At 46.6% G+C, this 24,033-nt stretch overlaps 1 protein-coding gene across 2 annotated transcripts in view; it reads left to right on the top strand.

Annotated features, from left to right (window-relative positions):
• Positions 1-24,033, top strand: part of Pcsk6 (proprotein convertase subtilisin/kexin type 6) — a 197,893-nt gene that overhangs the window by 74,196 nt on the left and 99,664 nt on the right. For both annotated transcript variants that reach the window (NM_001439914.1, NM_012999.3), the window contains 2 exon segments: positions 1,228-1,316; positions 21,513-21,685. In NM_001439914.1, the coding sequence (NP_001426843.1) occupies positions 1,228-1,316; positions 21,513-21,685 (262 nt within the window).

The raw sequence follows: 24,033 nt of genomic DNA on the forward strand, positions 1-24,033 counted from the left end.
ATGTCACAGCCCCACTCAGGCCATGTGTTAAGTGACCTAAGGCTCCATCTGCTAAAAGGTACTGCTCCTCAAAGTAATGCCACCATGGGACTAAGCCTTTAACCCATGAGATTGGGGGCAAGGTGTTCTACATCCAGACTCCAGCAATATGCTAGTATGCCGTGGGTTCCACTCAGTGCTGTGCAGGGCTGCTTGATGCTGTGTGCCACATGCCAGATGCTGGCCTCCCAGGCTCCCGGCTGCTTCCTGCCTCACGTCCCAAGGTGCCCTTCTGTCAGGCAATGGGGAGGCCTGGGGCACAGGACCCGCTTCCTGGTCACACATCAAGGGGTGGAGAAGCGTGATCTGTATTCCATGCAGTGACCCTTGAAGGACAGAATCAAATCCCATTGTGTGACCTGAGAGCAGGCCCGGCCTTGGGGCTGTGAGATTTCCAGAGGATGACAAATGACTCTTTTCCAAAGGGTCTAGCATACAGGCCCTGGGCCACTTTTAAAGTTCGCTACAAATTTGAATGGATGATTCCAAGTCCCCGGTGGTCTCTCCTCACAGATGGCTATGTAGACTAGCCCATGTTTGGCATCCACTAGAGGGAATGACACATCAGAAGAGAGGCTCGTTCCTGGGGAAAGCCGTTTGTTTCTCTGTTCATTTCCTCATTGCCCCCAGCCTCCGCTGAGCATTCAAAAAAAAAAAAGCATCCCTTCTCAGCTCCGGTTAAACAGCTGTGGAAATGACAGAGGTCTGTTCAGGCTAGCAAGCTTGTCAGGACACAGGGGACCAAGGCAGAAGTGCAGGCGTTCCTTTGTATTGCATTGGTGAGGCGAGCTCTGACGCCACCGCACCTGTATGTACCAACTGACACGTCTTTAGTCACAGCAGGCACAGACCTGAGGCAGGTCTGTGAACAGCAGTAACAAGTGCCAAGGTGCCCAGGGCCATGGACACTGGTAGCAGGTGCTGCAACTCTGACTGGGGATCTATGGGAGGCATCCTAGAAGGGACATCCTGGGAACCAGTGTTTGCCAGCTCCAGAAGGCAGATTGAAGGCAAAGTCCGACTGAGTATATATGCTGATAAAAGGGGGGGGGAGGGGCTTGGCTGGCATCTCAGGTATAGGGAGGGAGAGCTGACCTTGGCTGCAGAAATAATGACTGGTGCACAGGATCCATGAATTAATAATTGCCAGGACCTCACTTTCTTTGTTTCTGTTTTCCTCTGCTTCAGACATGGTACTCGCTGTGCGGGAGAAGTCGCTGCTTCAGCCAACAACTCCTACTGCATCGTGGGCATAGCATATAATGCAAAGATAGGAGGTAAGGTGAGACGCGGAGGGGGGGAGGGGCCAAGGGTCAGGTAGAGACCACCCTTTCTGAGGGGTTCAGCAGCCTTGTGTCTTTGACCCAGGCATAGACCTGCCCTGAAGCAGCAACGCCAGCTGTGCCACAACCCAGGCAACCACCCTCACAGGGGGTCCTCGAGCTAGGACTGGCTTGAGTGAGCAGATAGACCCCACTGTTTTGGTTGTTTAAGCCTTGCTCCTCCAGATCCTCGGTCTGGCGGCATCTGGTATCTACTAGAGATGCAGATTCCTTGCTTCACCCCAGACCCACCAACCAGAGCTGCAGATTCCCAGGGAGTCCGTCTGGCCGGACAGGGTCATTTGAGAGCACGGGCCTCCGAGACTCTCTGGGGTCATGCAGGTGGGCGAGGTCAGTGGAAGCAATGCTTACAGAGACCCGCCCAGAGGAGCTGCACAAGAACAGCTTTGCTGTCCTTGGATGGTTCTCCTCTAACTTCACTGCCAAATTGTGGCTCCGAGCTTCCCAGAGTCTTGGAGAGAGAGAGAGTATCTCCTGAGTAGGGCCAGGAGCAAGAATGTTTTAAAAAATTAATTCTTTGAACATCTTCAAGCACGTACTGCATGTATAACTCTGGGCAGCCTCCAAGGGGGAGAAGAAGATGCCAGACATAATTAGGAGGCTCCAGAAGCTCAGCATACCTTTGGGGTGAATAGTCCTGCATCGAAGTCAGTACGGGACCAGGTACTGACATGAGACAGGCAGCCAGAGCTTGGAGGGGTAGAAGCAAGAGGCATGGCTGAAGCCTGACCTGGAGGCTTGGTGACAAACAGAGGGCCTTTCAAGGAGGCAAAGGAATCGGTAGTGTAAAGCTAGGGGGGGATGTATACTACTTAGGGGACAGGCCAAGGAGTGGGCTGAATACAGGAGACACATGGAGATCGTGCTATCCTTAAGCCAAGGAACATATGGCCACCAGAGTCTCCAAAGCTGCCATACATACTTCTAGTTCTACATATATGGCCACCTCTTCCTCCTTCCCATCTCCTGACACCCGCCATTGGGCAGGGTAATTTTGGAACACCCCAGACATAGGGCAGCCCCCCTCTCTCTGAGTTTTCATACACACGGCTGGGAATTTCTCTGTAGTGCCTCTAGGCTGATCATAGGGCTAAACCTTTTTATGTCTGGGTTTCTTTCCTCCCCCTGGTCATTGCTCAGGAAAGTAAAATGTATAGCTTAACCTGCCCCAGTCTGTCTGGAATAAGCCACAATAAATCATGTGTAAAGAATGAATCGAAACAGATCTTTTCAGTTCACACACCCTCGTGCTTTGTCCTGGAGGTTTCGAGTATTTGATATGTGTGCGCTGCTATGGCTCCGTTCCCTCTTAGTTGTTATGTTAACACACATCTGGCTATGTAGCCCAGGCTGACCTTGAACTCACAGCAATCTGCCCCCTGAATACTGAGGTCACGGGTGTGTATAACCTGACTGGGCTATTTGTCTTCTTCTTGTTCTAAATACGCAAGTCAGCTCACAGAAAGATATACCTGCCTGTCAGTGAGTGTTTCTTGAGCTTTGTGGTTTCCCTATTTCCAACTTGGAGAATATATTTTCTGAAATAGCCTAAACCAGCCTGGAGCTCTGTACGTAGCCCAGGCTGGCTTCAAACTCATGGCCGTGATCCCAGTTTAGCCTTACAAGTACTGGGACGAATGTCAGTGTACCCAGAGAATCTCTCTTGTGATTTTTTTTTTTTTTTAAGTTCAGATATTCTGGTGAGAAATTCTCCTAGAATTTATAAATCTAGAATTCGAAAATAAATAAGGATCTGTGAAAAGGGTCATTTGACCCCAAGGGGTCATGACCCTCAGGTTGAGAACTGTGTGCATGTGCACACAGAAACACACACACACACACACACACACACACACACACACACACACATCACACACACACATCACACAATTTAAAGAAAAAAAATCAGTGTTTAAACGTGTTTCCGTTGTAATCACCTGGCTGCCCCACACACCTCATAGCTCAGAGAGGCGCTTCCATATATTATGATGTTTCTCCATTTGCTCTGGTTAGACAGTTAGTGCTAGACCGTCCTTCTGTTGCATCCAGTCCGTTCTTAACTCCATGCCATTACAATGTGTTGGTTAGTGTGTTTTCTGCCTTAAGTTTTCGGTTTGCTTTATCTTGTTGGTAACCATCTCTAAGCCTTCCCTGCAGCCCCTGTAACTTCACTCTCAAGTGTCTTCTGTCTTAAACTCCCTGGCGTGGTAGCCAGAGTTACTGCAGTCTTTTGTTCGAAGTCCAGTAGCCCAGTCGTTTTTATGTCCCCAGTGATTAATTCTGCTCTTTACAGAGGCTCACATATTCTTCTATTTTTGCACGTCCAGTTATTTTTATTGTATCATTATATAATAAAATTTATTGCACAGTAAAAATAATCTATATTGTAGAATTTGGAGCCTGCTGATTTTTTTTTTCCTGAATACTGTAAAATGTTGTTACAGCGATAATATAAATTTGGATTTTGAAAGACTTATTCATCATCTCACAGACTTCTTTGCCAGGAACGTAGCTTTTGCTCTTGTAGCGTAACTTCTGGTATTTTGGTGGAAACCTGCAGTCCTGGGGTGCAGCATGCTTGGGACATCGGCATGGCCTGTTCAGGCTTGTGCCTGTTCTCTTCCTCCTAGATTGTTTTTAAAGAACATTGCTTAGACACATGTCCAGGGATCTGTCAAAGGAGTGAGCGAGCATTATGTCTTTTCTTGGGTCCTTTCTGAGATTCCTTCTCTCAGTTTCTCAGAATCTGTGTCCAGGCACAATTGATTCCAGCAGAGAGCCTGGTTGTGGAAATCCATCTAAACTTGGACACACAAGATAATTCTTCCCTGTAAACCACCAAATCCCTATCTATCTCTGCCCTCTTCTGGTTGCTTTCTGTTGCCCTTAGAAATGTACATTTCCCAGGGTCTGTGATAATTATCTGTGAAGAGGTGGCCGGCTGTGAGCTTCTCTACCCTTAAAACTTAGAACTCGCACATACATACATACATACATACATACGCACAGGCATGCATGCATACGCACATACACATATGCATATGTACATATGTGTGTGTGTGTGTGTGTGTGTGTGTGTGTGTGTATCATATTTTTAAACTAGTAGAGTTCACATTTGTTAGCCTTTGCCACACGGCAACCATCTTAAACTGAGATTTCGTAAACAGCAACTCTCTCTCGTTTAACGGAGCATGGCTACACCAGAGTCATTCTTCAAGGTGAAGCTAGGTGGTTGGCTGTGTTTGAGATCTGACCGCTTTACTGGGGATCCCCTCTCAAGAGGGGCTGCTGGTGAGAGGCCTTAACACCTTGGCAGCTGTGGGTTGGGGTCACTGGCTTCTCAAAATCCCTGTCTTTCTTCAGGGTGGTTTGAGTGTCCCTATGACATGGGAGCTAGTCCTCCAAGTGCCATGATTCAAGAGAGAAATATCAGTCTTACTAGAGGGTCTTTTTAAAAAACAACTTTTAATCCATTCTTTGTGAGTTTTACATCAAGAGGTTACAGTGTCTTTTATGGTCTAGTCCCAGAGGTTACACCATCTCTGCAACCATATTTCATTATCCTGAAGTGCAACACCACATCCCCAAAAGGAGAGGAATTTGGTTGCACCTTTTGAAGAGAAAAATGACATAGTTTAAAATCACTACAGATGGGCTTCCAAAAACAACAACAACAAAAAAACAAAATTAAAAAGTCCTGGCAGTTTATTCAAATGAAGTAAATTTTAACAACTTTGTTAGAGTTGTAAGATTTTTGTAAGCTATATCACATAAAAATAACTAAAGGAAACAGTGGATCCACCCAAATTAGATCTTAGGAAACAAATTCTCCAGTCACCGGCACCCTGGCCATTCTCCCCTTAGATCTCCCACCTATGTCCAGGAGAGATGAATGTGCCCAGGGACCAATAGAGACATTATTTTCAGAGTGGAGAGCACCTGGTGCGTTTAACCAGTAGTCTCTGATGTATTTCATTTTAGAAGATTTTAATTTTTTATTAAGGTCTTGAGGTACACGTGGATGACTTATGTTCTTCTTCTGTGTGTAACATTTCAATAAAAACCTGATGAAATTTTTATAATGTCAAATTTGTTTATCCTCTTTTTATGATGCGGGAGTTTGGGATGTAGCTTAGGAAAAGCCCATGGAAAATATAATTGTGTCTCTTGTGTCTCCTCTGAAAACGTAGTTTTAGGACAATAATTTATCCAAGAGCTTTAATGGAGTTTACCTTTTATTTTTACTTCCCGATTCCTGTGGAATTTTTCTTCTGTGAATACTGAGTACAATGGAGAACCTGCCGCCAGCCCCTCTCAGATTGTTCGGCTGAAGCATGCGCATGGCCTTTTCCCACCCCCGTGTATCCCCCGTGTACACGGGCTCCTCCCCGATACTTCATTATTTCTAAGTTCTATCAGCACCATCATTGTTTGGATAGTTTTGGGTTTCTCTGATAACTAACAGGATGACTTTTCTCTTAGAGCTCTTTTTCAAAAATGTCCCGACTACTCTTTCAGATGAACTGGAGAGTTTTCTTGCCCAGTTCCATGAAAGTTCCCGTTGGGGTTGTGGTTGGCATTGTGCGTGAAAGTGTAGATTAATTTGGGGGAGAGTAGACATCCTGATAATAATGAGCCTCACCACCTGGGAGCATCACAGTTTTTTTAGGCTATTTTTTCAAAGCTTCACTTGAGCTTTATTGCTCTCTCCATATCAAGTGTTCACATTTAATAAATCTACGTCTAGGTTGATATTTAGTGTATCTTTATAATCAGTCATTACTGAAATGGACACAGGGAAGGCATTGTGTGTTCCTGGGCTGCCTTGTTTGGATGCTGTCGGTGCTATGTGTGTGGTCTTATGGCTTTCCTGGGTGTGAATAGCAGCCAGCTGTGAGGACAGTGCCGGGCTGTCTCTAACATGGGTAACTCACCTTTCGCACACCTCCAGTCGATCTACACGGTCTCCTGATAATTACCGAGTGGCCGTGGTTTATGGGCTCTGTTGTTGTGTTCGATACACGCAGGAATAGTATTAAACCATTTGTGGCTCTCTCTCTGTTCCTTTCCTGCTGCTGGTCCTCATCACGTTGAAGCAGTTGTAGCTTACTCCTGGATTCCTGAGCGTTTCGATGAGGAGCGGATACTGGGTTTTGTCAGCTGTTCCTTGGACGTGCACCTGCAGACGGTTATGTTCCTCATGTGCCATCCGGTCTGTGTAATGTAATCAATCGCATTCATGCATTTCTTTCTTTCCTTCTTGGAGTTGAATTCTGTTGGGTCCCCAGAGTCACTCCCTCAGTATACTGCTCCACTCAGTTGTTGAGAGCTTGTGTGTGTGTGCTCGCATCGGTTCATGGGGCAGATTAGACCACTGTTCCTGTTGTGGTGTCACTCAGGGCTGTAGAGCCCTGCAGCAGTTGCCCTCGCGGGGCCCTGGCCTGGTCTGGGCATAGCTCTAGGTCTGACTAGTCATTCTTCATGGTCACTGTCTGTGTGGGCTTTTTGTTCTCTTCGAAAAAAGCTTGGTAATTAGATTTTTCTACCAAATCACTCATTTCTGACATAAACGTTTCTGACAGGTTCAAGTCTGACGTAAACTTAATGCCATATTCTCATAATTCAAACTCATACTTTTTATATTTATAGTTGTTCTTCCCAATTTTATTTATGGCATCTTTTTCCCCCCTGGATCGTGAAAAAAAATTTTTTCTCCTTTAAAGAGGGTTTCTTTAGAGAATTACATTTTTATTAAAATTTTTAATTGTTCGTAAATACATTTTTTATTATTTCATCAATTTCTGCCTCTTCTTGTTTGGTAATTACTTTATCTCTCCTTTATAATTGTTTGTTCCTAGCTTCTGGAGGAATACTTGTTAACTATTTAACTGTGTGCTTTTCTATGTCCTAATGAATGAATGAATGTCATCCACATGGTCTCCCTGATCCCTGTCACTAGCTTAATTATACTGTGTTGTTATTGCTATTTATCTCTGAATACTTTTTACTTATTATTTTTATTTATTTATTTTGTGTGTGTGTGTGTGCATGTGTGATATTGTGGAGGGATGGGAGTGCTATAGCACACTTGTCAGGTACAAAGGACTGACGCTCAAGAGTCAGTTATCTCTCTGCTGTGAGGTCCTGGGATTGAACTCAGGTCTTCAGACTTGGCAGCAGGGGCTTCTACTCGGCTTCCACTGAGCCATCCTACCACCCCATTTCTGAATACTTCTTTCAGCTTGATTTTTCTCTTTAATCCTGGAGTTGTTTAGAAGAGACTTTGAAAACCTTCTAACTGAATAAGTCTTTCTGGTTCTTTGTTTCTGGTCTTTTGCTCTTGCATTAGGGGACACAAACCTCTCAGAGCAACAGGTGTGACTGCCCACCAGCTTCCTTTGGTGGAAAGAGTCTTGTATTTGGTTTCCAACTTAATTCACAAATTAAAGGATCTTATGTAAGAAAGGATATGTTGATTGGGGTTACTCTTGAAAAACTTGAAGCTTTGGCCACTCAGTGTCTCATCCCTCATGGCCACAGACACTCGCAGCTGCCTGGTGGCCCTTCCTAACCCAAGGGAATGTTCCCTAACCTATGCCGTGGTCTTTTAATAAAATGGATACATTGTCCCTTTATCTTGCTTTCCAGGTGCCTGTAGACATCTACATTTGTAACCAATGTGTTTGATCCATCTAATGATTCTATAGACTAAAATTTGTTCTTTGACAGTTTCATACACATATATATATATTAATATATATATATATATATATATATTAACAAAAACATAGGAAAGTCTCTGAAATGTTTCATTAGATGGATCAAGCAGAGTGGTGACAAATTATACCCAGTGCCTTCTGGTTAATCTCACCCTCCAACCCTCCATCTCCCTCACACTCCTCCCTACAAATCCCTTCCCTACATTTGTATCTTTTGCTTTTGTTCTGTGGTTTATTGAATTGAACCAGGGACATCTATGTGATCATGAGTTCGGAGCTCTCCACTGACAACAATGACTCCCTTGTCCAGAATGTTTCAGTAGCCAGTAGCTCAGCAGGTGCGGGTAGGATCCCATGAGCTCCTCCCATATCCATGGCAACTGGCCAGGCCAGTCTCGTGCTGACTCAGTGGTGGTACCACTATCCACTGTGAGTTCTGATTACTACAATGGCTGCCTCACGCAGGGATTTGAAATTCAAACCCAAGTCTCAAAACATTATCCCGTGGTCTTTACCATTCAGTGTTGCTGATAGGGTATTTCTCTATCTTTGTCCCTTCCTCCATTTTGAATGTTACTTTCCATGACATTAGTACAGTTGTTCAGGCTCTCTTTTCAGGATTACTTGTATGGTCTATTTTTTTCCCATCATTTCATTTCAAACCTGCCTGGATTGGCTATATTCATATATATAGAGAAAGAATATATATCCAAGCGTGAATATTTAAACCCACACTACCAATGTACAGAATTACTTTATTTTGAGCACTTTATATTTAATGTCACTATTGATATGTTAGGGTTTAAGTCTAGAACTTTTTTCTTTAATTTTTTAAACTATGCGGATATGTATATGTCTGCATGTGGGTTTGTACATGTGATACAATGCCCCTGTGGTTTAAAAAAAGTTGTCAAATTTCTTGGAGCTGAAGTTACAGACTGTTGTAAGCCTCCTAATGTGGGTGCTGGGAACTGAACTCAGCTTGTCTACAAGAGCAGTACTTGCTCTTAACAGCTGATCCCTCCATGCCTGACATGTAATATTTTGCTTCCTGTAGTTCTATTTGTCTTTTTCCATTGTCTCGCTGAAGGGTGATTAATTACTGCTTATATTCCAGTCTGATTTATCTATGGTCTGTTTTACGGTTTAAAATTACAGATCAGACTATGAACAATTAATTATCCTGCAGCTTGGGTGAGGTGCAGGCTGCTTTCCCTTCCTTTACACCTCACTATTCTCCCCCGTTTTAATATTTATAATTGCCATAACAGACACATATTAGAACCACCAGACAACGTTTTGCCTCAGCAATCAAATATGACACAGAAAACTCAAGAGGAGAAGCAATGCCCAGCGAGTCTGTAATTTTGTATCTCTTGAAAATATTTGCATCGAGACCTTAGCTTTTACTTCTTCGAGTACTATTCCGGCCTCCCTTTTATGGACTCTGGTGACATTGATATTAGATCTTTGTTTAAGTTCTTTTCCTTTCCCTATGGGTCCGTCTCACAGTCCATGCTTCCCCGCCTTCCTGCCTTGCATTTACTGAGCCTGTCATTTTGATGATACATCTTCTATCTCTCTGCTGATAATTTCCACATCTTTTGTTAATGTGTTGTCTTTTGTGTCAAGCATGCTTGTGTCCAGATTGCTGATACACTCTTACCATGGCCTCCTCTCAGCCTGTTACTCCACTGTAGCATTCCTTTATAGCGGCATCATTGCCTTTGTGAACCTATACTTGGGGTGATGTGTGATTTTCATTAGAAAGTCGTGCATTTGGGGTTGAGACCCTAGTCTTGCTTAAGCCTCCCATCTTAGCTTTCTGCATGACATGGCTCCCGCAGGGAGGGCTACTGCCTCATTAGAGCAGATTTGTGTGAGCATCAACGAGTCTCCCCATCCATCCTGGGGATGTGAATACACATCTCTGATGTGTATTCAGTTACATCACCATGGGGGTTATCTCACTAGTGTGGCCACTCCTCACCAGATCTCCTAAAACAACTCCAGGGAAGAGCAGAGGATCTCCTGGATGCTGCCTGGCAGGAGGTTAGGACTGGACTTTTCATGGCTGCATGACTTCAGGAGAAGAGCTCTTCTTGTGACTGGAATAATGGAAGCCCTGCTTTCTTCTTACCACTTTGTGACACCACTGGACTTGCATGGGAGGGGCCTGTTACTTCTTCACAGGGGTGGAGGTCCAGGCTAACCACTCACTTTTGTGGGCTGGTACTGCAGCTTCTCTGTGCTGTTGGCTGTGGTTGGGCAGTTGTTTATAAACATTTCCTGTTGGATTCCTAGGCTGGCCTTTTCCTGGTGCTTAATGCTGGATAAATGAAGTTTGTGTTCCCTTATTCTTCCTTCTATTTCCCGTGATGCTTCTGAGTTGCCATCATCTTCATCTCTGGCTCTGGAATAAATGAGATTAAAAAAAGAAGATGGCGAACTGAGTGTGGTGACGTGTGCCTCTCACCCGAGAAGCTGAGGCTGGAGGCTGGAGCGTTCAAGGCCAGCCTGAGACTCCTAGATAGCAATGCCAGGGGCAGCAGGGATAGAGACACTGTTCCACACTGTCACCCAAGCAGGCAGGGGAGTCCTTTTGCATAGCACAGGGAGACAAATGTGAGATTATGCTGTCCTGAAGCCAGGGAACATATGGCCGCCAGTGTCTCCAAAGCTGTCATGTACAACTTCGACTTCTGCATGGATGGCCGTGCTGAAGGAAGGAATTTCAGGACAAGCTAGTGTGGGGGAAAAAAGTTTATTAAAAATAGAAAGAAAGGCTCCTGGGGAAAGAATCCGCAAACCTGAAAGCAGGTGTGAGCTTCTCAGGGAAGGGTTGTCCTGTGGGAACCTGGTTGTTGCTCCTCGAGGGAGAGCTGCCTTTACACGGCTGACTGAGCAGGAGAGTCGTGCACTATTTTTGGTGGCTCCCATGTTGCATCTTGGAGGATTGCTAAGATTTTTTTCCCTGTTCTTTTTGGATTAATGTGATTATAGGACAGCTATGGCGATGCCCTCAGACGGGGTTACAGCCTAATAAAATAAAACGAGAAATACTAGGTGAGGATGTGTCCTTCTACTCAAAGGAGGTTTCTACTGGGATTCCTATAAAATTGTGGGTTTTACAGTTGGGAAGGAAGAAAGCTTTAAACAAATCCTGTGAACTGTGTTGGAATTCTTACTTCTCAGCTGGTGAAAGCTTCATCCGGATTCCAGGGGCAAGGAGTGTGTAAGGGCACTGCAAGCCCCGCCCCTCCCTGCTCTTGCCATCACATGCCCACGGGTTTCCATCATTCTATCCTGCCTCAGCCAGACTCTCTCACAAACCAACGAAGCAAAAATAAACCACGGACCACACACACAAAAGATACGGTGGGGCTCGAGCAGTGGCTCAGGGGGTAAGAGCACTGGCTGCTCTTCCAGAGGACTAGGGTTTGATTCCCGGCACCCACATGGTGGCTCACAGCCATCTGTAATTCCAGTCCCACTGGGGTACGAAGCCCTCTTCTCACTTCTGGAAGCACTGCACATGCACATGGCGCACAGGTGGGCATGCAGGCAAAACACCATACAGATGAGTTAAAAGGGAAAAGAGATAAAAAGACACAAGATCTCACGACCATGTCATTCTTAACAGAACAAGATCAGAACCAGCCTGCCCGCCTCTCTGCCTTTCCGAGTTCCCCCTCTTGTTTGTTTCCAGTACCATCTTCAGGGTTTGGCTTTTTGAAGCAGTAAGAATGGAGTGAATTATGTCTTTCCCGTCTTCCTGGAAATGGGAGAGCCCTAGATGATTTTTAACAGATACTACGGCATCCTGCATCGTTTTGTGCACACTGACACTAACGTTGGAAACCCCCTGCTGCCTGCATTCACTCTTATTCCCTCTTTGGAGACAGAATCCTGCTGTGCTGCCCTGCTGCATCCTTGGTGGCTGGGCTCAGCAAAGCTTGGCTTGCAGGCGTGAGCCGTGATATCTAACCGTTGCTACTTTTCAATTTGCTGTTTGGATTTCTCCAGATATTTGCTGGGTTTGGTTACGCACTCACAGTTATGCTCACAGATTTCTGGGCTGTGAGTGATTAACAGTCTCCTGGCAGGGACTAGACCTGTCCTTTTGGAAGGTTACTGACTGGGTGAGCTGCCTAATCTCAGGACACCGTCCCTTCTCTCTGACCAACCACCATCTCTCACTTGATCCATCTCCGAATAATTCCCATGTTCTCGCCGCTCAGCCTGCAGGTAGACAACGGTCCACGGGATGCTTGGCAGGGTCCCTGCTGACCAAGCACCCAGGCTTCAGGGGTTTGAGCCTGTGGAAGCAGACTTGTTCCAGCGTGCTTTCTCCTGCTGCCCACATCTCGTTTCTGCTCAGTTCCTCCGAACATCTTGTGTGACTATTCCGGAGTTGTTCTTTTTCTTCTTTTCTGTGTGTTAAGTCCTGGGGATTTGAACCCCAAGGAGAGGTAGATAGGATGTGTGTTCACTTCCTTGCTCCAGCCCCCTTAGGATATTTTTTATTGGTACAGCAGTAGCAGCCATTGCCGACTGCAGGTAGCTGTGGATGCTGCACTGAGCACGGCCTTCTGTCTCTACATCTGATCCTCAGCAGGAATTGTGCCAAAGACCGAACCGAGCAGGGAGGGAGGTGACTTGCCACCCCCAGGGTCAGGCGGTTGCAGAACAGAGGTGAGCACAGGCCTGATGACCTGAAGGCTGGGTTGTGCCTTTTCCAGCCTAGCTCTCTGATGCCAGGGCACGGTAGTGACACACTGAGCCACTCAACATCTCTCTTCTCTCTTGCTGGCGAGCCTTCTTTCAGTCTTTTAAGTTCCATTTTTGCAAATTGTTCATTTAATTTTAAAATAATCTGGCATACTCAGAGGCCCCCTTCTCGGCTCTTTGTTTGTTTGGGGTTCTGTTGTCTTTCTTGTTTTGCGATGCTGCGCCTCTCCCGTTGCACCTGCTGGCATATGTCTAGGGGACTTGGCCGTACCCTTCTTTCTAGCACAGTTTGCCTGCCAGTTGAGATCCCAGGGGATGCCCATCCTGCAGGTAGGTGCATGCAGAATGCAAAGGCCTCACTCAGCCTGTAGCTCTGAGGAGGTGAGCCTGTTCGGCATGCCAGATGCTCCTGGCTGCACACTGCAGTCAACGTCCTGCAACACAGTGCTTCTCCTCCTTCCTGATGCTGCAACCCTTTAATACATAGCATACAGTCCCGCGTGTGGTGGTGACTCCCTAACTATAAAATCATTTTGCTGCTACTTCATAACTGTTATTTTGCTACTGTTATGGATTGTAATGTAAGTATCTGTGTTTTCTGATGGCCTTTGGTGATCCCTGTCCCCTAAAGGGATCACGAACCGCAGGTTGAAAACTGTGGGTCTGACAGAAGCTCTCTGGGGGATACAGAAGCAGAGGAGGCCTAAGCTGACCTTGCTGTCAGGATTGCTCAGCAGTGTGGGGCTGCCTCTGACTAGTACCTAGCCTGTGCTCTTGCTTAACAGGACTCAGATCTCTCCAGAGGAAAGAGAATCACCTCAGTACAGAGATCGGGGTCCCCCGCTTTTAAGAAACATAATTATCTGCAGGGACTGGGTCCCGTAGGCTGATCGGGAACTGGTGGCTCAAGGGTGTGGAACGGAGAGGACCCCAGGACCCTGAGTTTGATGGTCACTTTGAAGCAGTGTCCCCTGCTCAGCTTCCACGACTGTGTGCAGCTTCTTCTGCCTTTACTTGTCATCCAGGAAGAAAAAGCAAACAGCAACAGACACATATTTCTGTTGATGTTTTCACCCTGTGTTTTGATTGGGTAACTAAATTATGTTTTAGGGTTTTTTTTTTTCCCTTTCATAAACACAAAGATGTTAAGTACATTAACAACTAAATTAATCTGTGCCCATAAATTGGTTAATTATGTTAATTTCAAGTCACAGAACTCAGTCTTGTTAGCGCTTCCATTAAGCAGTTTAGGCTCGTGAACATTTTAAGGCAACCGTTTAAGCTCCAGATTAATCTTCAAAGCAGAAGGATTTAAAATGCACAGGAGGCTTGGGAGATTTGGGGACTGTGAGAGGCAGTGTTATGGAGGAAGAGGGGTCCTGCTTCCCTGTCTCTCACACACCCATACCCCTCCCCAGCGCACACTCATTCTTGTCTAAAGTGCTCAGCTGCTCGGCCTGAGAATTCCTGTAGTCTGAGGCTCCTGGGAAGGAGGAGTTAGACACACCCTGGCGGCCACACCCTCTCCAGGAGGAGAGGCAGGCGGGCTCCTGACAACTAGGGCTGCCCAGGTCAGAGTTCCTGAGGTAATCCCCCAAACACTGAGGAGACCCTTCTTCATCCCTGATGGCCCCAAGGACAGACTAAAACAAAGCGGCTAGCAGCCCCTCAGGATTCTGACCAGCGCCAGGTGAACCTCTGTCATGGCTGTTCAATGTCTTACATTCACTGCCCCCTTGCCTTCTTCAGAGGCCAGCTCAGTGCCTGAGTTGCCTTTCTCTCTCTCAGCTGCACACCCTCCTGGGGGCTCCTTGCTCTTCATGCCTGTCCTTGCCTGTGGTATAGACAGACATGTGGGTGTCCTGTGTGGCTCTGAAGCTAGACGTCTGCCCTGTGTCCCAAGCGCCCAGCTCTTGCTAAGTTGCAAAGTCTCTAGAAAACTCACTTGTGATCCATGTCCTGTTCGCCATGGCAGGGGACTGTGCAAGAGTCAGTGTGGGCAGCAGTTCCCTGGACCAGTGTTTCTCAACCTGTGGGCCATGCCCCTTTGAGGGTTGTATATTAGATGTTTATATTACGGTTCATAACAGTAGCAAAATTGCAGTTAGGAAGGGGCAGCGAAATAATCTTCTGGTTGGGGGGGTCACCACAACACGAGGAATAACTGTATTAAGGGGTTGCAGCTTTGGGAAGGTCGAGAACCACGGCTCTAGACAATAGCTATGGCTTTTCTCTTTTTCCCTTCTCTTTTTCTTTGAGACATCAACAGGACCCGGTTGTCAAAAGGGAGTCTGGTTTTCATTACCACTTAGGTTTGGCAAGGCCATCTGATGAGCAGATGACTGCCACTAATTGAAAAGGTAGCTTGTGACTCACAGCTCCCAAGAGGACTGTCCACATCACACCATAGGCCCCCCTGGGGAAGCTCCAAGGTTGGTCAGGAGTCAGACAAGCAAAGGAAGCAGAGGATTCATTGTTGTTTCTGTAGGAAGACAAGGTGAGGCCCGGAGAGCAGGCTCCCTACTGCAAGTAGTAGAACAGGCTACTCTGGATGACTTCAGCAGGATAGTCCTTGGTCATTTGCTAACTGCCCTCCCCTGGTCAGGTTGTGAGGACCAAGTAAACGAAGTTGCAAGAGGAGACTGGATTGCTTGGTTTCTATGTGAGAGATACACTTTCTATGCAAGTCGTTTACTCTGCCTAGAAGTCAGTCAAGGCTGAAGAGGAAAGTCTCTTCCGGGTTAGGACCCCCACCCCCCCAAGTGTCAGCGCATTACAAGACAGACTTAACATGAGGACCTGCTCTGTCTGAGCCAATCTTGTTAGTGAGATTATAAAGCCCATGGGTACATGCACATGGCTGTAGCTGTCCCTCTCTGGGAAGACATAGAATGCTGTGTTATGAGATCAAGAATAGCATGGGAGGCTAAGAGAGACCTGGCTTTATGTCGATCCACCATAGTCTCCGTATATTGGGATAATAGCAGGCTGAAGGGTTGTCTTGACCTCAGCTCCCACGGACCTGGAAAAAGGCTATCAGGTGGGGCCTATTTAGAGATTAATGGGCCCTAAGGAGAATATGAGACTTGACAGTTTTGCAGGTCTGTGGACATTAAGAAACTATTTTTATTTTATGTGTGTGAGTGCTTTGCATGCATGTGTGTACGTGCACCATGTGTGTACCTAGTGCCCATGGGGGAACGAAAAGTGGGCAATGGATCTTTTGTGAGTAGAATTACAGGCAGTTGTGGGCCAGCATGTGGCTCCTAGGAACCAAACCTAGGCTGTCTGAGAGGGCAGCCAGTGCTCTTAACCGTAGAGCATTTCTCCTGTCCCATCTGTGGCCTTTTAAACAACCGTTGAAACTTTCCCTGGATGGCTACCCATGGAATAGAAGGAACTGTGGTTCTGCTGGGAAACGGATGAACAAACAAGCATTTATTTCTCTGTGGATTTGCTGAACAAACTGAGGATTAATGAGTTGGATTTGTTGAGGAGAACTATTTGTCACACGCAGGAAGCGGCAATCTCATTTTCCTTGCCGCTGTTCATTGCTCTTGCGTCGCCACTCACTTGCTAAAGGCAAAACACATTACTGCTCAATAAACATAAGTGGCCCGCATGGCGGCTCCCCTGCCTTCCTCCAGATGGTAACAGGCATGCAAGATGGCCGACTTCTCCTTTAAGACCAGTGTGTGTGTGTGTGTGTGTGTGTGTGTGTGTGTGTGTGTGTGTGTGTGTGTCCATGTGTGTCTTTCGAGTGTGTGTGTATGTGCACACGTGTGTTTTTGTGTGTTCACATATGTGTTTGTGTGTGTGTAAGTCTGTGTGTGTGTGTGTGTGTGCGTGTGTTCTTTGTCTTCCTTTTCATGTTGAGCTCCATCAGAAAATAGTTTGAAGGGCAAATGCTACATCTTGTGCTCTTCACAGAGCCAGCTGCGTGTGTCTGTGTTTGCCTTCCTTTACGCAAGTCTGTTGTTCAGAAATAAATCAGAAACAGGGTAGAAGGATGGATCACTATGAGAAAGCTGGTGTTTTCTTTTAACTTTAATAAGAAACTCCTGAAATCATGGTTTCAGCCAGGTTTCCCTGGGGCACTTCAACTATTAGGTGTAGTCAACCTAATGGGATTGTATACATTACCGGAAAGAAGAAGAGCTCTCCCCAGGACGGGCTTACAGGAAGGAGCACCTAGAATTATCCTGTGGAGAGTGCATCTGCTTTCCCACTCAGACACAACACTCCAGGTTCAACACCTTACCTGTCTGTCTACTCCTCCACCTGGGACCCACAGACTAGCCGCCAGAGTGGATAGGTCAACCGTGTTTACCATGCTGCCACTCACCCCGATCCCATCCGTGGGAAAGCAACCCAGCGGCAAGCTGACAACAGGAGCTAATTGGCTGTCCAAATGATTTGTCCAGATTATTTTTGTTCCCTGCAATTTATAGTAAATGAGCCTTTCTTTTTTTATTAGAGAAACGATGGCTCCCCCCCCCCCCCCTTGGTACTTGCAGAGAGCCATTCACACTTGAAGCCAATGTTGAACCGCAGGTTTCTACTGAAAATAGTTCCTCAGAGCTCAGTACTAAATTCTCACACTCCATTCAGTCCTCTACAAGATGGAGAGTGTTGTGAGAGCCATTGGGGGAGTCCCTCTCTTCTTGTCTGCTTTTATATATTTTTGGATGTCTCCTGGCATCCTGTTCTTCTCATTTAGAAATAGGCACCTCACCACCTATAACTAGTATAAAACGCCTTGGAATAGCAGGTTCAATTTCAGCACCAGAACCACAGAATAGGCTCTGGCCACCCATGTGACCAGTGAATTTAAAAAGTATTATGAATATAAGATGGGAAACTTTATAATCTATATTGTCAGCAAAGGATTAATCCCCAGGACAGGCAAAAGTAAATCCTTTTCTATTTAAATATACACACAAGAATAAGACCGTCGGGCTGGAGAGATGGCTCAGCGGTTAAGAGCACTGACTGTTCTTCCAGAGGTCCTGAGTTCAAATCCCAGCAACCACATGGTGGCTCATGACCATCTGTAATGAGATCTGATGCCCTCTGGTGTGTCTGAAAACAGCTACAGTGTACTTACATATAATAAATGAATAAATCTTTAAAAAAAAAGAATAAGACTATCATGTTTAAAAGACAGGGAAATGGATAACCCAAGCAGTTTCCTTCAAGAAGCAGGGTAACAAGACCTAGACATGTGTAGAGACCACCCCTTTCATCTTCTTGCTTGCATTACACGGACAGCATTTAGGATCCGTCATTTTGTGAGACTTTATAACTGGCAGGTATGCAAAATGTCTTCCTTCATAGATAAACAAACAGTTTATCTTTAGTTAATGTGGAAGGAAGAAATTAGTTACTAAAATTATGCCCACATTTTACAGATAGGGAAACCGAGGTTCGGCGGAACCAAGCACTGTGTGCTAGGTATTTTCCGTCCATTTGGCAACTTGTAGAGCAGGTTGTACTGTGACAGAACTTCCAGGGTCCCTGTCTGGTCACAGTACAACCTGTGCAGGTCCCCTAGCACATCTGTCTGTCTGCTAGCCAGAGGGAGGCCTGCTGTGATGAGGACCTCTCCTTCTAGTTGCTATGTGTGGATGGTCACTCCCGTAGCTCCGTCCTGGTCCTCCACAGTCGCCTCTGCCCACCTAGCTGCATCCGGCATGGCTCTGGGTACCACTGTCAGACTTCTGATGTCCTCAACACCTGAGTCTTACTATTTTTTTTTCTTCAGTAAATCTCTCGGACAGTGATTTCGAATAGAATTCCCACACCCTCAAAGCAGTTGTTTCCAGTTAAGCCTGGGGTCCCACTTCAGCATAAGGGCAGGTTACTATACCCCAGAGAGCCCTCCTACCCCAACTGCATTGCTAGCTACCCTCTACAGCCTCCCACGGATCCCCCACAATGATGCCTGTGCTGACCCTCCTGCTCATGGCATGGGAACTTCGAAGTAAATGGAATAGAGAAAACCTTAGAGCAGTGGTTCTCAGCCTTCCTAATGCTATGACCCTTCAGTACACTTCTTCATGTTGTAGTGACCCCAAAATTACTGTGTAGAGACCGTAAAATGATTTCATTTCTACTGTTAGGAATCACATGTAAATATCTGTGTTTTTTGGTGGTGTTAGGTAACCCCTGTGAAAGCGTCGATCAACCCTGGGGGTCTCGACTCGCAGGCTGAGAAACACTACATTAGAGGAACTTGCACTTTTTTAAAAACTAATTTATTCTTCTCTCATGCAATACATCCCAACCATAACCTCCCTTCCCCCTTCTCCTCCCAAACCCCTGCTCCTCTCTCCTCTCTCCCAGATCTACTGCCCCTCTGTCTTTAGAAAAAAGCAGGTCATGAGCATAGCATGACAAGTTAGGCACACACCCTCACATCCAAGCTGGATGAGGCAACCCAGTGGGAGGAAAAATCCCATGAGCGGGCAACACCCACTCCTACTGTTAGGAATCCCACGAAACTCCCAAGCTACAAAACCGCAGCAGGTATGTAGAGAGCCTGGCGCAGACCCATGCATGTTCTGTAGCTACTGCTTCAGTCTCTGTGAGCCCAGATGAGCCCTGTTTAGTTGATTCTGTGGGCTGTGCTCTCCTGGTGTTAGAGGAACCTGAACCCTAAACACTGGTTAAAGAAAGGAATTGCTCAATCTTCCAATTCCCCATAGGGAAGAAAGTCTCAACTTGGTAAATAATAAGGTTTATCTAGTAACCTATTATTTGTAATTCACGTGCTACTGAGCAAGAAGATATAAGACAAGAAAATTGGAGGCACATAGCAAGTAAGGTTCTGGGCTCAGTGGCCAGTCATCGGAAGCAATGAGACCCATGACAGTGAAGTAGGTCTTCAGTTCACATGAGGTATGTCTCCCTGGGACAGGGGGAAGGTCTCTGCTCCTGCTTGAGTTGACTTCAATCTGTGGGTGCAGAACTCACAGACATAGAGAGCGGCCTCGTCTATCTCTCTGTCTGTGAATAAATGTCTGTTATAGTCGTTTCAGTTCTTGAAGATCTCCTGTGTGGGTCTGGTACAGGTGAGGTACCCTTCCATGATGAGGTGAGCCCCAGAGGAAGGGGTACCTAGGCCTGGTGTGTGTAGGGACAGAGTGCACAACTCTCACAGAGGGTTCTCACTCCACAGAAAGTTCAGTTTTTAAAATAGAAAAAAATTGGGTAAAAGTGTATGTTTCAGGCAAAGGAAAGTATTAGAGGGGACCAAAGAGCCAGGAGAGGTTACTTCTGTGTTTGTTAAGCTTCCCACAATGAGCGTGAGGTCTACTTTTCTATTAAGTCTTCAGTAGCTCTAAGATGTGGAGTTTGTTTCCCTGTCAGGCATGGCCATGGTACACACAGACCTGGGTCCAAGACGCTCTGGAGACACTCAGGAAGTGGTCCTGGTGGTTGGGGTCTGGATCTGGTGTTTCTTGGTCTCTTCTTCAAGAGAAAAATAAAAGCCCACACGGATTGTAACATTTCAAGGAAGCATTATTCAAGAATTAAGCTGTAGTACAGATTAGAAAGGATACCGTATAGAGATTGGTCCTGGGAGTGTGGGGTCTTCAAGGGCTCTTATTATATGGGGGTCCACCTTTTATGAGGTTCAAGGGAAGGCGTTCATTACTAAGGGTGTAATGAGTGCTTATTTATTTGGGTTGACGGCTTAGTTCCCCCAGGTCTTTGTTCTCTGTGCATTAGTCATAGACATTCTTGGGTATGCACAGGTATATGATGGCAAATAGAAAATTCTCCCTAAAAGTTCACTTAAGGAAATACTTTTTTCTGACTGCATATATACTCCAAACAAGTTCAGATCAGATCAGCCCTTCTACCCTCAGACCAGAATGTGTTGGGAATATGTTGGAAGAGGAACTGTACAGTTTGATGGTCATTAAAATACTATAACCAAAAGTGATTTGGGGAGGAAAGGGTTTATTCCTCAGGAATGCCCATCACTGAGGGAAGTCAGGACAGGAACTCAAGCAGAGGCCATGGAGGGGTGCTGCTTACTGACTTGCTCACCATGGCTTGCTCAGCCTGCTTTCTTATACACCCTAGGACCACCAGCCCAGAGTGGCATCTTCAACAGTGGGGCTGGGCCCTCTACTAATCTTCAGTCAAGAAAATTCCTGACAGGTTTGTCCATAGGCCATTCTGATGGAGACTTCTTAATCAAGGTTTCTTCTTCCAAACAAACAAACAAACAAAACCCAAAAAACTATAGCTTCTGTCCAATTTACATAAAACTATCCAGAACCACTGGGTGGTGGCGGTGCACACCTTTAATCCCAGTACTCAGGAGGCAGAGGCAGGCGGATCTTTGAGTCTGAGGCCAGCCTAGCCTACATTGTGAATTCCAGGACAGCCAGGGCTACACCGAGAAGCCCCATCTCTAAAATAAAACAAAATATAAAAACAACAAAAACAACAACAAAAAAGCAAAAACCAAACTTGCCAATAAAAGAACCTTGTGGTGCCATGGTGTCCTGGCGTCCGTCCAAGTGTCCTAGTGTCCTGGCGTCCTGGTGTCGTGGCAAAGGCTTCCTTGAGGCTCTTGGGCTTTGCAGGTTTCCAGTCCTTGGGTAGCTTCACTGCTTGCTCAGAATTCCCAGTCCTGACAATGAGCTTCCCCCTATGCTTGCAGGCATCCGGATGCTGGACGGTGACGTGACCGACGTGGTTGAGGCCAAGTCTCTGGGCATCAGACCCAACTACATTGACATTTACAGCGCTAGTTGGGGGCCAGATGATGATGGGAAGACCGTGGATGGGCCTGGCCGTCTGGCTAAACAGGCTTTCGAGTATGGCATTAAAAAGGTGTGAGTAACCCAGGGCTACCGGGGAGCACCTAGGGCGGGGGTGACTGCATGCTTTGAACATTTAAATATCGGTGGCACCAGCCATGCCTGAAACAAGACTGGCAGGAAAGCCCTGCAGTGCCAGAATGAAGGAGAAGGCTCTTAGAGCTCTGGGGAGTGGTATATACCAGGTCAGCTGGAAGAGCATAGCCGGTCCAGGGAGAGCCAGCTTAGCACTCAGCCATCCCTGCCTACTCCACTGGAGGCTGAAGAGGCCTCTGTAGGTGGTGGGCGACAGCTTGGTCAGATCTCCTGGCCTGCTCCTTAAACTATGTAGGTGAAATGCTTTTTCTGTCTATCATGGGGTGTGCCTAATCTAAAGCCTCATTGGGCCAGGGAGCTGTCACCTAGACACCCGCACCCTTACCAGCACACTGCCCAACAAACACAGTTACAGTTTCAGAGGCAAACCATAGAGAACATCCAAGAGATTGACTACCTTCTGATCTGAGGAGACTGGAAGGCTAGTCTCAGGAGGCCTACCCTCCAGCTGTTTCACCGACTGTCAGTGTGGAGGCGGGGTAGGAACTTGGGGAGGATGAGGTCAGGAAGGGGTAGCAGTAGATGAACCAAAACCAGTTCTTGCAAGCCAGGTGGCAAAACAGATTGTCAGGTGAGGACACTTTCTTAGAACAGTCAGGTACAGGTGTGGTCAGTATCCAGGAGGCTGTGGGTTGCCCCCTGAGCCCCAGCCCACAGTATAGGTGTGGCTAACGAATGCTGGCAGGGGCTGGGGTGTGGGGAGGCGGGGGGGGGGGGGGGTCTATCAGGAGATCCAGGTGTTTCTGATTCCTGTGGGAAAGGGAAGGGTGGGGAGATTGAGCCCACTTTATTGTTTATATAATTTAAAACATTTTAAAAGTATTTGTCATACTGTGACCCATGCACAGCTATTCAGATGCAGTTAATAGTTAATAAGTACATCCAAAAGTACCAAAGATTGTACTGCAAGTAGCTTGTCTGTCTCCCTCTGCCCTGCAGTTCTGCCCCAAAAGATATCTCTCTCTCTCTCTCTCTCTCTCTCTCTCTCTCTCGTGTGTGTGTGTGTGTGTGTGTGTGTGTGTGTGTGCGCGCGCGCACGTGTGTGCGTGCACAGGCAAGTTTTTTCAATTGTTCTTTACTTGGTTTAAAGATTTTATATAAGTATAAATGGTTTGCCTGTAAGTTTATATTTTACCATGCTATCTACATGTATGCTTAGTACCACAGAGGTCTAAAGAAGGCATTGTATCCCATGGAGTTATAGACAGTTGTGAGCCTCAGTGTGGGTGGGTGCTGGAACTGAACCTGGGTCCTCTGCAAAAGCAGAAAGTACTCTTAGCTGCTGAACCAGCGTCTCTCCAGGCCCCTATTTATTTATCTTTGAGACACAGTCTTACTGTGTCACTTCTGATTGGCTAGGATCTCATTATATTGACTAAGCTCCCCTCAAACTCACAGAGCTCTGCTTAACCCATGCTGCCTCCCAAAGCTGGCATTAAAGGCACGTGGCACCACCTTGTTTTCTGAGATAGAGTCTCTCAGTGGGCTCACTGAACTTGGAGTTTGCTAACTGGCTAGTCTGGCTGGCCAGCAAGCCTGTCTCTGTCTCCCCAGTACTGGGATCACACATCCGGGCCACTGCACCAGCTTTTGCTTTTTCTTTCTTTTCTCGAGTGGTTTCTGGGGCTCAAACTTGGGCCCTCTTGCTGATGGCGGCAGACATTTCCCTGACTGAGTCATCTTCCCCTTCCCAGTCTTCTTCAGGACTTTTTTTCTGATTGCCATTTGATTTCTTTCTTGGATGGACTGAGTTGGACGCTGTGTGTTACCTTTTCTGTGGCAACAAGAGTTTTTGCTAGAGCATCCTGCCACCTCCGGTCACACTGCATCCCTGGAGTGCCTTCATTATCAAACTAAGGGGTATACTACATCTTCACTCCCTGCTAGATACATCTTGTCTGCACCCCTACAGTACAAGGAAAGCCAACCTTTTTCGATAGCCACCCCCATGCCTAAGAAACAAGCAACCGAAAGCAGGGAGCTGTCCCAACTGTTGGAGAAAGGAAAATAAGAGAGGCTCAGCGTACAGACATAGACTGCACAAGGCCTGTGCTCGCTCACAGAACACGGACTGCTCTACCCCACCACTCCAGCAGGATAGGGGGCAGCTTCCATTATGCTGCTGAAACCACCTGAGCCAAGCCACGTGCCGGGCCACGTGCTGGGCTAGGGGAATGCTGGCAGACTCAGGCGTGACCAAGTAAGCCACCGCCCACAAAGGATGGCTGAACAAATAAATCACTTGTTTCCATGACTCAACCCCCA

The sequence above is a fragment of the Rattus norvegicus genome, chromosome 1 (assembly GCF_021556685.1).
Source record: "Rattus norvegicus strain SHRSP/BbbUtx chromosome 1, alternate assembly SHRSP_T2T, whole genome shotgun sequence".
Taxonomy (NCBI): Eukaryota; Metazoa; Chordata; class Mammalia; order Rodentia; family Muridae; genus Rattus; species Rattus norvegicus.